Below are 17,721 nucleotides of genomic sequence, written 5' to 3' on the forward strand. Positions count from 1 at the left end.
TAGCAATTTCACTTTGGTTTTAGTATGTTATTTTCATTTTTCCCACATTCATAATGTGGGTTGTGTCATTTGTACTGAATCTAAGGAAGAGCAATAAAAAATGGTGATTTTTTTGGTTGAAAGTCATGTTTAAAATAGCTTCTGGAAAATCACATTGTTTTTAAATAGTAAAATTGTATTTTCCTTCATTGGGTCAAGTGGGCTTTGTTTTAGCAAAAATGTGATTCATTTTTTTAATTACTATTATTATTTTGTTTTGATAGGTAATGGGCCGTAGCCTAGATTAATTATTATTATTTGTTGAGATTAATTATCATTATATGTTAGTTCGAGTGGTTTCGAACCCAAGGCCTATCCGATGAGAGGCTCACAAATTACCATTGCGCTAAAAAATTGGCAATATATAGCACTTTTATCGAACATTGTTTAAAATATTCTTAAAAAAACACACATACACCAAATTTATATAACATCTACTGATTTGTGATTTCCGTCATGCATAGATTCCTTCAAACATGTTTCAACTGCAAGTTTAATTAATATGTAGAATGTTGTAATAAATTACCAATAATGTTTTTAGACTGTTCATTGCTTAGCATTTATGAATTTTATAATCTTGTATGAAATTTAATATTTGTCACGATTTATCAAATACATTCTTATTTTAACATTTTCTTCATTAAATCATATGTTACATTTTATTTTTAATATCTGTAACTGAAAATTATATACTATTCAATATTCAGTCAAAAAAATTGTATATTATGTATTAATTCAAAGTCATAAATGAAACTTGACCTAAATTTATATTAAAACAAAACTCTCTCTCTCGCTCTCTCTCTGTATAACTCGTGCTATAAGTATATAATAAATTTACGTCATTGAGATTTTTATAAAAACTTAAATATTTCTTGCGAAGTCTGAATCTGATTTCACCATCACTGTAGTCTTAACTAAATTAATGTTCCGATGCTTTCATGGTTTGACAAATGTTTAACCAACAGTTTCCATAAAGACTAGTTTGAATTTGATGAACATAATAGAGAAACAAGTAATGTTGATAAAATCGTTTGTTATAGGTCACATGATTGTTGTAGTCTAGACAAGGAAGACCAAACTGATATTTAGAAGCATTTGTGAGATTTACATGAGATTTAAGACAAGGGCAGAGCTTTCTTCTTGAAGAATATGCTATTTTTTATCACATTGGATGAGAAGTCTTTATTGCAAGAGCATTTACGGATGGTTAAGGGTATTTGAGATGAATTTTCAACCATTGCTTAGAAAATGGAAGATGAGAGTACAACGTGGTTACAAACACTTATTGATCTTGTGAACATCAATTTTATGATGTTTGGCTTGAAGTTTTAAGAGTTGTGCATTAAGCTCTTATGGTAGGACAAATGAAAGCTAAAGGTTAGTAGTATTAGTAGTGAAATAAAGAATTTAGAAACGGGCTATGTAGCCAAATTTTAAGGTGAAGGCAAATTGTCATAAAAGAAATGGTGCAAATGCAACAAATAATTAGTAGGACATGGGCACTACAAAAAAGATTTTTAACTAAAATTGCCAAGTAGGGAGGGCTTTAGGTTAATGCTCATGGTCAAAAGAACAATAGGTCATCCGAGGCATTTACTTGGCACATTGATTTGAGAATGACGTGTCACTTCATCAACATACATGAATAGTTCATGGAGGCAATTCTTATAGGTTTTGATGATATTTGGTTGTGGGGAGGACTGAATTGTAGTTGGAAAAAGTAGTGTACAAATACTCTTAAGAGGGAAATGTTGATATATCTCAATGTTTAAATGTGATAGGAATGGAGCCAATCTACGGGCAACTGGTTAGAGCTTGGACATTTCCCGCATTTAGATGCTATCTTTAGCAATCATAAAGGGTACATAGTGGACAAAGAGACCAAGAGGACTGTCGCTCTTTGTGCGGAAGATCATGATTATCTCCATTGGCTCTAACCTTCCGAACCTTATAGGGACCTAGCCACTTTACTTTTAGTTTTTGGGCCTTGATTTTCTTCCTTCCATTAAATTTCAATACTAATTGGCCCGGTGTAAACCTCATCCGACAAAGATGTTTGTCGTGCCAAAATTTCGTCTAATGTCGTGCCACCTTGGTCGCCTACTAAGCCATCACCCTTTTCTCATCCAATTTGTTTAAGGCACAAAGCCTCTCCCACAAACTCTTCATATCACCCAGACTATTATCAATGGCTATCTGTAGACCTGGGACCATAAACTCGACAAGTACCATTGCTTCTTGTCCATTCACTAGTTGGAAAGGCGTGTACCCTGTGGTCATCTTGTAGGAGGTGCGGTAGGCCCACAACACCAAGGGGAATTTTCCTCCCAATCATCACCCTCAACTTCACATGACTTATAGATGACTCCTACCAAAATTTTATTAGTTGCCTCCGCCTAACCGTTTGCCTGAGGATAGTTTGGACTTGACAGTGCATGAAAGATTCTATACTTTGTAGTGAGCAATTTGATAACAAGGTTAATAGAATGATAGCCTTTGTCGCTGGCAGTTGAATCAGAATGCCATACCTCGTTATTGTTTGTTCATAAATGAACTTTGCATGCTCAAGGCTGAGTTGTCTGGCAGTGCACAGGCTTCTACTCATTTGGTTAAGTACTCGGTGGCTACTAAGATATATTGACACCTTTGGGAATGTCTAACCCTTAGGGATCCGATGAAATCTAATCCCCATCTTTCAAACTATTCCTAGGCATATGAAGGGTTGAGCGACATAAAGTCCTGTTTGAGAGGTTTTCCAGCTCGTTGGCAAGTGTTGGATCCCACAACCCACTCTCTTGCATCATTATACAATGTTGGCCACCACAGGTCTGCCAGGAGCATTTTTCTTGCTGTCTTATCCGGACCCATGTGCCCTCCTGTTGGTCCTTTGTGGGCTTCCCTTAGCAATCTTGCTTCTTCCATCACATATTGTCTCAGCACTTGGTCTGGTCCCATTTTGTTTATCAAGTTGTTGATCAATTGAAAAGTCTTGATCCTGAGGAACAACTATCTCCGTTCTCCTAGAGGCATATCTCGTGGAAATTGTGTTGTGGACAAATACTTCCCTATGCTTGTATACTATGGAGCAAGTGTGATAATATGAAACGGATGTGTGTTTGGAGAGTCATCATTTAGGTTGGCTCACCAGACTTAATGCAATTCTTTTCCCACGACAAGAGGAACCTCTGGAGATCATAGACGTAGAGGCCATAAACCCAATAGGTGGGAAACATGTTGAGCACTTGCATATGGAGGAGGACAAGACAAAAGAGTTGGTTACCGAACCAACGACACATGAGGCAGATGAGAACCTCGCAATGGGTAAGGTTGTGCGCTAGGCTGAGGTATGGATGGAGTTGGAGGAAGATGAGGTAGAGGCATCTTTGGCAAACATGGTTACCAGAGGATGTCAGATAGTGCTTCTCGCAGAGATTCAAGCCTTGAGAGGTGTAACTACGGACTTACAACGTCTCCTTACCTTTGTGTGCAGGATTGTCCCTAAACTTTTGTGGAATGTTTTGAGCAGGGGCCATGGTCTACTTAGGAGACCCAAGAGACGTTGCAGACATGGTTGTTCCCACGCTAGCGATAGAGAGAGAGGTACATGCTCTTATCAGGTAGATAGAGCAAGCTCTCTGTGATGGGTATTACACTTTGAGGGGCTCAAAGTATTTCTCGGTGGACACGAGGCCGCATTGTTGGATACACAGATGGTTCTAGAGGAGCCAACCGCTAGATTGGAGGCAGTGGAGTGAGACTTAGCTCAGTGCACCTAGAAGATGGAGGCTGAGAAGGCAACACATTTGGCTATTGATGACACACTGACCAGAGAGACAACTCTGTAGGAGTAGTAGTTGGCAGTGACTAGTACCGAGAGACAAACTTTAGAGACTACCCTAGTATGAGTTACAAAGGAGGTTGATGAGAAGGAAAAGGAGATTCAAGAGGTTGCGATCATGGTGAAATCCACCTTGGATCTTTAAACGGTTGCTGAGCACAATTTGGAGGCAAGGACTGCACAAGTTTATGAGCCACGTGCTAAATTGGGACCTTCCATGGTACAACCTGTTTCTTCTATTTTGGAACGATTGACATCCTCTATGGGGACGTCTCCTATGCGCCCTTCTTGTTCTTAGTCTTGAATTCTGTACTTGTCATCTTTACCACTTTGTTATTTGCTGTCTCAAACATTTTGGATGTTGTCATCCGAAGACGACTTACTTTTTGAGAGGAATGATGTGGGAAACTTGGGTAGTTAAATTGTTGGCATACTTGTGGGAGTTACATGGATGCGACAATTTGCCTCGCATCGCCTTGGGGATTAAATGTAGAACTCTCTTCATAGAAATGGGATATACCGTGTTGAATACATTTCCTTTTTATCTGTATGCAATAAGTTTTTGTTACCCCACGAGGGAAAACATTTGGTATGAAGCATGTGGTAAATGTTTCATTCACAACTGCCGACTTCACAGGGTCTTTGTCGTACCAGGGAAGGATGGGCACAAAGGTGAGGTAAAGAAACAAAAAATGACATAGGAACTTATTGCATACAGTCAGAAAAGCAATGTATCCAACATAGAATATAGAGAGAACTCAATAGTATCTTATTCATTCAATGATCACCATATACAATAGTATTTCCACATTTCCATATCCTAATCTATGATGATAGTTCATACATATAATGCCCTTAGAATATAGAGAGAACTCAATAGCATCTTATTCATTCAATGATCATCATATACAATAGTATTTCCACATTTCCATATCCCATTCTATGAAGAGAGTTCATACAGATAATGTTTGAGGGGATGTGAGGTGAATTGTCGCACTTGTGTTACTCCCTTGGTTATGCCAATTGTTTAACTACCCAAGTTTCCTGACAACTGACCTAGCTAGAATCCAAACAATCAATCTCGAACATGCCATGATCCACAAATCATGCCATGATCCATTGCAATATGCTATCTCACCAAGTCGGTAAAGAACTCAGAGAAATAGAATGCCTCAAAACATCATCTAAATTCGATTACATAACACAATGTGATTGAACAACAAGAATAAGACACAATCTTGAAAGTTGAACAAGCAACATGAAATACCACACCATCAACATAAACAACTCCGCCTCAAAATCCCCGAGAATCTTTGCACCTATAATTACACTAAGTAATTGGTTATAAATTGATGTATTAACACAATGATTGAGAGATCGTTATAAAGACTCTACTTGAAAATAAAAATAGAAAATTTCTAATAAGAAACTAAAAAAAAAATCTTATCTATGAAAATTATATAATTTTAAGGTAATAATAGCATTCCAGTATGCTCCCTTAATCGTCAATTTGTCCACAACACCAAGTTGCCCCCTAAATTTAACGAACTTTTCTTGACCGAGAGTCTTGGTGAGAATCTCTGCAGTCTGATCCATTTTTGGAACATACTGCGAGTGAGTTGTCCCGTCTTCAACCAACTGCTGAATGTAATTACGGTGAACGTCCATACGTTTGTTTCTTTCATGGAAGACCGGGTTCTTGGCATGTTTCAGAACTCGCTGATTATCAGAGAGCAAGAATCTTGGGCCTACTTGAGATAAATGCATCTCTGCAAGCATATAATGAAGCCAATTGCCTCACAGTCTGTCTTAATAGCTCCTTGGTACTCTGCTTTTGTGGAGGAGAGTGAGACTCCATGTTGCCTTTTACTACTCCAGCTGACTGCACCAGATCCCAAATTGAACACATATCCAAAAGTTTATGTCTTATCATCAACCAAACTTGCCCAATCTGAATCTGTGAATCCACCAAGTTTGGAATCATGACTCCTAGTGAAAAGAAGTCCATAATCAGAGGTGCCCTTCACATAATGCAGCACACACTTTGCTGCTATTTAATAATCAGCCTTGGGTGCTTTCATAAATTGTGAAATGTAGCTCACTGCAAAACTGAGATCAGGTCTAGAGATAGATTAGACTGCCCACTATTACCCTGTAAGTGGTTTCATCAACATGAGGAGAATCAGTCTTGGTTGAGAACTTCAGTCCTTTCTCCATAGGTGTGGAAGCAGTTTCACAATTGTGCACATGAAACCTGTGAAGCAAGTTGCTGGCATACTTAGAGTGAGAAGTAAAGATGCTACCATCAGTCTTCCAAACCTCAACACGTAAACAATAAGGGCCTTTTTGGCTGCTAGAATTTGATATTCTGGATTCACTATTATGGAATTTGATATTCCAGATTTGCTATTCTAGAATTTGTTATTCGAGATCTGTTAGGTTCTACAAAACTAATCTTGGAATTCGAGCTGAAATTCCGATTGCACTCTTAAATTATTGAAATTACGGAGTATTCCAAAAATGACTTGAAATCGGGTAGACATCTTCAAAGCATATGAATCACCTTACCACGCTGCTGTGGAAGGAGTTGTTCGGGTGCCAATACTACCTTTTCCATAAGTGATAGCAGTTTCTTGTAGAACAACATATTTTCCCTGATATTGCGTCAAAAGCTTTAAAAAAATTATGCTGTTATGGCTTTAAGTTTGATCTTTTAGACCTAAGAAGAAGCATATGCCTAGCCCTTTGACAAAGCCAATTGTATATATGAAAATGGAAAAGTGGGAACAACGATTCACTCATTCTGAGAGTTAAAACCCTCATATTTATGAAAACACTTTCATATATTTATGCCATTGCATAGGTGATTTGTTATAACAGACGCTGAACATCGATGTGTCAAGTGTGATCTGTTGAACTGGGATGCCGAATTGGGGTAATGATAGATGGGACCAATGACTGTGGTTGGACATAGATTGCTCATTCAACTTAAAAAGTTTGGGTGGCAAAACTGGTGATCACGAATGACATTTCCTCTGCGAGAAGCTTCTTCAATGACCGACAATAACACTCAGTATTTCTTATGTATGAGGTAAATGTTTTTAAAACAAACTTCAATTTTTTATCAAATAGTCAAAAGGAAAATGGGAATAGGAATGGGAATTTGATATTCCACCTATTTAGGTAGAATTGTAAATGCTCATTTTTGGGGCAAAATGGGAATATAATTGCCTATTCCCAATTATTTGTCGCACCCAAACTGAGGATTTGAAATTTGGGTATTTACAAATGCCTATTCCAGTCTAATTCCAGCAGCCAAAGGAAAAACCCCAAATTTGTTATATCAAAATCCTTGCGCAAGTCATGTTTGGTTTCTGCAATCAAATTTGCTGAACTGCTAGTAATGACCAAGTCATCCACATAGACAACAAGAAAGAGAATATTATCACCAAAGTATTTGATATATAAATTACTGTTAGAAGGACAACATTGAAAACCATGAGCAACCAAGTACTAATCAGTCTTGATGTACCACGCTCAAGGGGTTGTTTGAGGCCATATAGTGCTTTATTGAGTTGAAAGACTTGGCGGTCTTTGTCAACAACCTTAAAACCGAGAGGTCGCAATGGACTTTCCATCCAATTGAATTGCAATGGTGAGAAGAGGAAGAATTGTACTCGACTTAGTTGTAGGAGCAATAGTCTCCTCATAATTAATGGCCTCCCACTATGGAAACCCTTTTGCAACTAATTTGGGCTTGTATTTATCTAAGGTACCATCTGCATAATACTTGACCTCATACACTGATTTGTAGCTAATTGTCTTCTTCCTTTGGAGGAAGATTAGAAAGAACCCAAGTATTGTTCTTCGTAAGACTCTGGTATCCTGCATCCATAGCCTCCTGGAAAGTGCATCAGCAACTACATTGTTCTTACCTTTGACTTACTCAATGTCAAAATCATAGGCCTGAATCTTGCTGACCTACTTTTGTTGTCTCTCATTAAGATCCTTCTTTTCTAGGAAGTAGTGCAAACTATTGTGATAGTAGGTACTATCTGAACTTGGCTAGAGTATGCATAATAGCCAACATCTACATTTCATAAGTGGAGTACAGTCTCTCACCATCCTTGAGCTTCCCGCTCTCATAAGCAATTGGATGTCTAGCCTGTATGAGCATCGTGCCAATACCACTCCCTGAAGCATCACCCTCAAGAATAAATGGTCGAGGGAAATCTGGTAGTGCCAAGACTGGGCATGTGTTCATCACCTGTTTGAGCCTATCAAAGGTCTCCTTTGCCTCAACTGTCCATCTGAAAGCCCCTTTCCATTCGAGGTCGGTGAGGGGAGCCACTATCTGAGAGAAACCTCTAGCGAACCTCCTGTAGTAAGAGCAAAGACCCATGAAACCTCTCAAGTCTAATATATTCCTTGGTGGTGGCCAATCTAGGATTGCCTGAATCTTTTTTTGATGTACCTTCACCCCAACTACACCAATCAAGTGACCAAGGTAAACAATCTCGATCAACCTGAACTCACACTTAGATTCCTTAGCAAACAACGAGTGCTCCTCTATGATACCGAGTACCTCATCTAGATGCTACAAGTGCTCCTCCCAAGTTATGCTAAAAATCAATATGTCATCAAAAAATACTAATACTGATGTAGGAGCATCCTAGGCTTTCTTGCAATACTGCATGTTGGAGCCGAGTGTCAATGGTTTTCAATTTTTTGTTGTTGCTAAGCTGGTTAGTTTATGCCGAGTTACTGTAGCTCTAGTGGATTTTGAGTAATTGTAGCTCTAGTGGATGCTGAGTTACTGTAGCTCCAAGTGGATGCCGAGTTACTGTAATAATCTTGTGTTGACCGAGTGTTCCTTAATGTGCCGAGTGAACTTGTTGGTGCTGAGTTTTCTAGTGGATGCCGAGTGTTAGTGTGCATGTTGAGTTTTGTAGTGGATGCCGAGCGTTCATGTATGTGCCAAGTGCCAGTATTGGTTTTGGTTCTGTTTGTGCCAAGTTCTTTGTGAGCCGACATTGGCATTTAATTTATGTATGGGTATTTAATTTGTGTTGTGGCCGACTTGTGGCTCAACCTATATTTAATGTAAGGGATTTAATTTAGTTTGTAATGAGCTAGGCCGACTTGTGGCTTAGATGGGCATAAGTAAGGGGTTTTGTGGAGTCTTTAGGGAGTTATCATTTCAACTTGGAGAAGGGGATGAAGTGTAGATGCGAATTTTGAAGAGGTAGGGCTGCGGCTTGAGAACTAGAGGATTGCTTGGTGGACCTGAGAGTACAAGTGTGGATTTTCTTGATGTTCTTATCCAGTTGTGTATCTGGACTAGTTGGGATTGGGTTTGTAAGTTGGATCTTGTTGGGTCTTGCAGAACCGATTTTGTAATTGCTGTTTGTAGTTGGCCCTAACTCGGAAGGCCTTACAGTCGGGCATATTGCATGTAATCAGTTATATCTATGAATAAAGAGTTGTGATTTTGTATCAGATCTTACATTATTGTTGTTTTGTTATATATCCGCTGTGTGGTTGTTTGTTGGGGGTTTGGACATCTCGTTTGGGAATTCTCCTTCCTTGCACTACGTCAAATATGCTCTTCCCTAGTTGCTTATGAAAGATGTGGTTCATACATGATTGAAATGTAGTTGGTGCATTAGTGAGTCTAAATGGCATAACCAAGAACTCATAGTGACCATGGTGACGTCAAAAGGTTGTCTTTTGCACATCCTCCTCGCGAACCCATATCTGATGGTACCCTGATATGAGATCTATCTTTGAGAAGTAAACTGCCCCATGTAACTCATCCAGTAGCTCATCAATGTGAGGGATTGGGTACTTGTTCTTGATGGTCCTCTTGTTGAGAGCACGGTAATCAATAAACATGCGTAGAGTGTCATCCTGCTTCTTCACCAATACTACTAAAGAAGAAAAAGAACTGAGGCTAGGCCTGATGTGCCCCATGTCTAGAAGCTCCTTAATCGTCTTTTCTATATCCTCCTTATAATGCCTGGGATGATGATATGGTGTCGTGATGACGGGTTTGGCGCCCTCCTCCAACTCTATGATATGCTCAAATCCTCTGTTTGGGGGAATACTTGGAGGTATATCCTCAAAAACCCTTTGGCTGAATGTCAATATGAAGCTGCTGTCCTAAGTCTAAAGTAGCCTTAGAGGAAATAAAATAGTGTGCTGCCCACTCGATGTCATCATGCCTCATAATGGTCTCCATCCTGTGAGCTGAAATCAACCTGGGTTCACCCTTTGGCATAGCCTTGAGGATTCCATGTCGGCCATCCTGTAAGAACTCCAACTGCATCTTCTCGTGATCAGCCGTATATCTGCGTATGGTCTGCAACCACTGTCTCCCCAACATGGCATCTAGTCCATCTAAATCCACCACATAAAAATCTGCCTCAAGAAGGAAATCATCAAAATGAATAAGAAGTCCTAACACCTTCCTTGGGCATCTTAATCTCTCACCTCCTGCCACCCTAACCTCAAACCCAGGTGTGTCGTCAATTTGTAACTTCCTCTTGGTAACCCATCGTGAGGTTATGAAGTTATGCGAGGCACCTGTATCCAAGAGACATATAATACACTATCCTCTGACAATTCCTATCAAACGAAAGGGGTGTCCTGTGGGTTCGCTAGAAAGTGATGCTATGATAGGAGGCTACCCCCGGGTACCTTCCTTCTTCCTCCCTCTAGGTGGTCGATCCTCATTCTCCTCCTCATCACTGCCATCAACATCGTTGCCCTCTTGCTACTCATCCTCCTCCTCTGAAAGCACCTCTACATAATGTATCTTGGCTTTGCCAAGGCATCTATGATCTAGTGTCTATGGCTCTTTGCAAGTGAAGCATAGCTTCTTCCACCCGAGTTCATTCCGTGTCTCAAAGTCCATCCTGGGATGTGTAGTCTTATGCTGGTTTTTGTTCTTCTGGAATGAAGTGGATCCATTATATGTTTTCTTTGGGGGCTGTAATATCGAAGAGGGTGACGCTAGATCGTGTGTGATCTTAATAGCATCATCCATAATGTTTGGTTTAAGTACCTTAACCAAACTTATATATCTATCCTATAAACCCTCGGTGAACAACATTACCTTGCGCTGTTTTGCCATATCTGGAACCATCACCAAGATCCATTGAAACTCGTCAATGAAATCATCTAGAGATCTACCTTGTCCTAATTGTGCCAAATCCCTGTAATAGACCTCTATACCCTTCTTGTCAAAGTGAGTAATCCGCTTAGAGCTGAAAGTCTTATAAGATGTAATGAGAGCATTATCTTGGGTAACTAACCTGTGATGCCACCAATCATATGCCTCCCCCTCTAAGTGCATCGTAACAAACCTGATGGCTTCTGTCTCTGACAAAGGTTTAAGTGTTAGGTAAGTATCTAGCTTGTGAATCCAAGCTCTTGCAGATGTCTCACTGTTGCCATCAAAAGTAGGGAGAGATAATTTGTTCATAGCATGCTTTAAGTCTTTGTTTGTTGCTCTAGGTCTCTTGTCCTGCTGCTGTTTATTTGACTCCCTTTTCTGATTTAGATATTGGACAAAGGACATATTTTGTTTAATTGGATCAAGAAACAAATCCCATTCATCCTACATTGCCATAACATTGTCAGGTAGTAAATTTGGTGTCGTTGGTGGTGCTACCTCTTCCCCTGCACTAAAAACTAGCATTAAAGGCTTGTCAGTGTTTCGTGTGGGAGCCCTAACAGCTCGGAGGGATGCCACTACACTACTACCTCCACTGTGATGGCTTGGAGCTCTCTTGTCAATAGGGGCTAATTGCTGTATATTAGCTGCAAGTTGCTGAAGTGCATCAGCTATGTTTTTCTGCCCATCTCTAATAGCCCGCAATGTTTCCCCTACTTCTCGATCCGGTTCAGCTTCATCATGTGCCATTTGAATGTTGCATTCCTGTTCTGCCTGTTCAATCTGATCAACCTATTTAGTCTGTTCAGCTTGTTCACCTGTTCAAAAAATCAATTCCTCATCCACTGAATAACTATCCTCAATATCAATTTGCTCGGAAGAGTTTGCTTGTTCCTGTTGGAGGTGACTAAACTTATAAGGTTTCTTCCTCATACCCTGGTGTCATTTTATTTCCTGTTTATCCCACAAGATGGCAGGACCTATAGCTGTGATACCACTGTAGTATGCTATGCTGGTTTTTATCAGAAATAGAGAACTTGGACTAACGGGAATTTTGTCAAACATTTGTTAAGAAATCCAATCCTTAAGCAAAATTATTACAGACAAGCGACTGTACTGATCACTAACAGAAATGATATGCAATAGTTTTATTAAACTATGAAAAAACGTGTTCTTCCAATCAGATTCTTAGATGGTGGTTCAATAACACAACATTACAATAACGAAATATAGTCTTGTTAATAAACCAACAGCTGTGGCACAAGTACTGATGACAGATTTCTCCAACTACAAATAGAAAGAACATACCGTGATTGAAGTGTAGGTTGGAGAATTACCATGTAATTTCGTGGTTAATGTGAAGACCTCTATGTTATCTGACTGTAATGGGAATGTCCTCCAGCGTTCATGTCCAAATTTCTGGTGTTATATAATATTCCTCACGAGTATGTGTTATTCCGGCTGCGACCATATTCTCATCCTACCTCCAGCTTCACTGGTTCGAGCATGTGTTAGTGTGAGACCCTGCGCAATAAGTGAAGAGAGAGACCCTGCGATGTCGTGTTGCTGCTCTGTAATATCAGTAGTGCTATTCACGTCTTAACAGACCCTCCGATCTCTGTATGTTATGACTGGGAGTGATTTTCGAACTGCCAATGTTTAATGTCTTGTAGACTTTCCAGCCCCCATATGGTATATCGGTTATTAGCTCCGCTTGTTATTGGTGAGTGATGAAATCACTTGTGGAACCCACCTTGGGAGGAGCGTAGGCACTGCCCAGTCACTATCATCTGCTACGTTTCTTTTACTGTATTTTCTGCTAAAACAACGTTATCCAAACTTGCTGAGAGTGTAAGGTACTTACGTAGGTGCCTTCTTCTACTGCAGTGGGTGGTGGATCTCACCCCTTGCTGTCTCAACTCCAAATGCCAACAATATTCTATGTGTTAACAGCCTCTTGACTTCCATTCCTGATCAGTCATGGGACTTTAATCTCTCGAGACTCAAAGTGTTAAATCAATCCTTAGTTCTGAAAGCACAATGTGAAAGCCAGGTTTGCAGCCAGCTTCACCTTTTTCCTTAATGTGTTTCATTCTTGAGAAATATCCAGTCACATGTAAGCAACCAGACCAGATTCTTATAATATCATATATTTGTTGTCAATCACAATGTACAAGCTTCCTTATATCACCTCGAAGTGTGGTGAGATATAAACATCTTAGCAGTATGGGATAAAAGACTATTTCATCTTTTAGTCACTTAAGTCATTTAAATAATAAAGTTCTTTATATTTGAACTCAATAAAATAAAGTGACTTAAACCTTAGGATTTCCCAATTAAAATCTCCTCAACTGAAACCTAAAATCCTGTGACTGGCTGGCATCCTAAATCACATGGCGTTAGCCTATCCGGATGGGAAGATAGACCAACTAGGTGCCATTAAGGCTAGCACAGAGAAGGGGACATTACACATTAGCATGCATTCTCAGCTACAACCATTATCCAATGAAACATCTAATTATCTCAGATAGGTCATTGTGTTTTATAACGAATTAACAATCACAGTAAATTGCAGTAAACCCAATGTGCTTCTAGTTTCATTAACTAACATTTAAAATCTGCAATGCTTGCCTTGCACTGTATTGGATCCAAGGTCTAGAGTCTTGTTACCTTCTTATCGTGGTAGAGTTGAGGTGGCTTCACATGGCATGTTGAAAAAAACCACTGAATTATATTGCGTGGCAAGACTGAAGATAGTGATTACCTGTAGAAAAAATAATTTGGAAAAGTTATAATGCAGCATACATGCTCGATTGCATGATAAACTATGAAAAAGGAAGGAACGACTGATGTAAAGGTAGATCCTTTCAGAATACAAAATGGTTCTTTAATGCAAAGTACTGCTGTTATCAGAAGTAAGCAGTGGAAGAATCTGCCACCCCACTCACAGTCAGCAGAGGAATCTACCGCTTCACGCAGTCAACGGAAGAATTTGTTGCTGTTAGACAAAAATGGATAAGCTAATTAATGAATCAGTTTCAGATAAACTACCAAGCATCGAATTTTGAAGCTGTTAGTATATAAGAACAATTCTCAGAATATTTAACTCTCATAGCCTTCTATTCTTGCCTTCTATATTTAGTGGACTATGCAGAACTGAAATAGTGTAAGGTAAGAGCTACCTATCTTCTCTGTTTCAAGTACCTTGGATGCTGCATTCCATTACTGTCTTTAGATGGTCTCAAAATGATGTCTCAATATTTGAGTGACCGAGTCTTGCTGCCCTTATGATATTTGTGGTTCCAACAAGTATTGCAATCTGTTGCAATCCTTTTTGTATGTGAATTATTCTCAAACAATTGAAGATGACATGGCTTGACAAGATGTAGAATGGGCAACATTTCTATCTTATCAATAGGTTTATCCAGGTTCTTAACTTGGAGTTGGCAACTTTCATAGGCTATTTTTCTTCCTTCTAGCATAAGATCAGAATCAATGCCATACCTAGAGTTAATTGTACTCCACAATTGGAGTTTTTGTAAATTTTAACCTTTTCTTTTGGTTGAAAAGTAAAGTACATTGACATCATTGAGAGGATACTGTTCATCGATGGTATCAAGCCAGTCTATGGCATGAAGCCAATCATACAGTGACCTTGGTGTTGTTGCTGATTTGGTTCTTGCTGCTGTTCATATGTGCTTTGCATCACCAAACTGGCTTGAGGCTGAAAACTGACGCTTTGGTCAATCTCAATTATAGGCACAATGATACAGAACATTCCGGGGGATATTTATATACTTGAAAACCCTGACAGTACGTTTCAGTCCTTGTTTTACAAATTTTAAACATTTTATAGCTTTACCAATACAATGCCGGTAGTATACATCAAGTACTATGTGGATTTTTAAGCCTGTATTGAACTCTGTACTTGTTATAAATCTCTTATTCACTGCTTTTCAGTCTTCCGAGACAACCTATGTTGATTAAACTGTTTTGCTGGATGACACCTCAGTATGAGAGAGCACATTTGGCTGGATGCCTGCTCAAGGGAGTACTTATTTTACTTGGGCTGATGGAGTAAATTTCCCCTCTTATAAACATGTTAATCTTTTTTTTTGAAAAGTTCACTTATTTTTCATTTTTGTATGAATGTTATTTTATTAATTTACTAGATTGTTTTTTTCCAGACAGAGTCTTACTACTGTAGGTTTTATATTTTGTAAATTCGAAGACATGTATTTGTAGAGATTTGTATTAGAAGTCCCTTTATTTGGATCCACATAATTGGTTGGGTTGAATACCAGTCAGATTGCATAATCAGAGCAGTTTACAGCTCTTAAAATTTTTATTCCACTGTATTGCTGAAGGATTTAACTGGCCAAACCATATTCATCTGTTATTTTATGTTTTTAGTTAAAAGTTTGTTGTGTCTTGTTCAATAGCAGTGATTGCACTCGGTTGGCTCAGATGTCTTATAGCTTGGTATCTTTTGCAGGCCATTAATAGCTTGAAAAATGTTGATTCTACTGCATTGCTGCAGTTTTTACAGCCCACCATAAATATGCTTCTGCATCTTATTGGGGATGGTGGTGAAACTCTTCAGGTTTGTCAAGCTTATTGTGGTTCTTTTGTTTTTGTTTACTCAGAACACACTGAGTGGTGTTCCATTCTCTTATTGAACATTCTTTCTGAATTGCTTGCACACGAATTAAGTATTTTTTGTGCTTTTAAATTGATTATATGAAATTATTATTTATGTTTATGTTTCTAGGCCAATATCTCATTCAGTTCTAGCAAAACCTATTGTCTTTTGTTAAATTATGGCATAACTGCATTGCTTATTGCTTTTGCTTTTGTGTACTGAGAGTGAGACAATTCACAAATTTGCACGAAATGTGGAAGATTGATGGTTGATTTTTGTTTACTTTGGTTAGAAAAATATTAACATATGATGTATACAGGTAATTCCTTCAGCGTAAAAATTAAAGGTAAATGTATACAGAGAAAAAACCTTCTGGATTTTTTGGCGTGTACTGAGACTCTAACAATATAAACTTCTGTTGGAGTATTAACATATAGAGGCTGCAGCATAAAGCCATTTGGGTCCTCTATCTGAGTCCGATAGATTCACGGAGTTATACAGACACTAGTATCCTTTCCCTTTTTTATCTCTTATCTTTATGTTCCTCCCTAAAAGAAAATGGGGCTAATGGAAAAAGTCTAATTGTAATGCTAAATAACTAGTTTTCCTATTTTATTCCCAAAGAAGCAATTTTTTAATAAAAAACGATATGTAAACAAGTTCATAATTTCTTGTGACTGCCTTCAAGTATTTGACAGGTATTGTGTTTTGATGGATTAGGGAAAGCAAGCTCTTTAGAAGTATTGTATCGTTATATAATTGACCACACAAAGACAATAATAGTTTTTCTCCTGTGCAAGCCAAGCCAGGCCATATATGCAAAAGGAAGAGTTGATTTAATTAGGATCTGTCGTACTTTGAATGGACAGGGCAACTATTTTGGCATTGGGAATTTCACTGATTTAAGCTACAACATTCAAAGAGAGCCTTATTTCATCTTTTTTGTCAACTAATGTAGACATGAGTTTTCAATACAGAATCATGGATACTAGTGTTTGGCTTATTTTGAAGAAATAAAAAGCAACTTTATTGGCTTGCATAATGGGAATTTGATTGGATGATTTTTTCAAGATCAGAGCAAGGATATTGCTGCATGTGATCCAATTGCTGTCGTGATACGAGTTCATCCATGTATCACAGCCCACAGGTATACAGACAAACATGGATGTTGCTTCATTGTTGGTTGAGACGCTGTTGGTTTGGGTGGAATTGCAAAAAATAGTATTTACTATGTCTATGTCTGTCATTGTAGCCATTGACCTAGTGAGGTGGAGATCGTTCCCATAGATATTATACGCCCGGGCTTTTTTCCAACTAATGGTGCCTTGTACATATATAGTGGTGCTATAATGGCTTTTTAGACCCACTTCATCACATCATACCTTTTAATGGTTGCTTTAGTCTGGATCTATTATTAAAAGATTATAAGACAAAAAGTTCTATTGATAAAAGATTATAAGACAATGTTTCCAAAACGAAGTAATCATAAATATAAGAAGAGGAAACATGCCAAACGAACTAAGATGACCATTGTAGAAACACTACATTACTATTTTAATACCTTCATGTTGCTTCAAAACTAATTTACCTTGGATTTTAGGACTGGGTGATGGGGGGGCGAGGAAATGGGTTTTTGAGACAGATTTTTTTCCTAGAGAAGGGAACTACAGTGGGGACGACTATAAAAAAAAGAGAAAATTTAGAATGTATGGGACATTTAAATATTAACATGAAAACATGGTCTAAGCATGCTTTTATTCATTGTATAACCTTAACATATGACATTTGTGTTAAGTAATTTAAATTGAGAGTTTACGTGAGAGTGGAAGTCAAACAAATCATCAAAACCCAAACATTAGTTGAATTTTTTTTATGGGACAATTAGTGGATGGGTTTCCAAATGATTCCGAGTTTGCAGGATGTTTATGTTTCCCGAATGAGTCAATTATGCTAGAAATGTGTCTTTGGGTAACGCTACAAAATGCTTTGTGACAAGAACGTACTATTGAGGCCCTCCTTGGTATT

The 17,721-nt window shown here is 38.4% G+C and overlaps 1 protein-coding gene across 2 annotated transcripts in view; it reads left to right on the forward strand.

The window, feature by feature from the left end:
- SPK1 (guanyl-nucleotide exchange factor) overlaps positions 1-17,721 on the forward strand; it is a 190,662-nt gene that overhangs the window by 67,948 nt on the left and 104,993 nt on the right. For both annotated transcript variants that reach the window (XM_089806751.1, XM_089806752.1), the window contains one exon: positions 15,550-15,657. In XM_089806751.1, coding sequence (XP_089662877.1) covers positions 15,550-15,657 — 108 coding nt within the window. The remainder of the gene's footprint in view (positions 1-15,549; positions 15,658-17,721) is intronic.

This window comes from Cupressus sempervirens, chromosome 10 (genome assembly GCF_028749045.1).
Source record: "Cupressus sempervirens isolate cs-2001-9-10 chromosome 10, ASM2874904v1, whole genome shotgun sequence".
Classification (NCBI taxonomy): domain Eukaryota; kingdom Viridiplantae; phylum Streptophyta; class Pinopsida; order Cupressales; family Cupressaceae; genus Cupressus; species Cupressus sempervirens.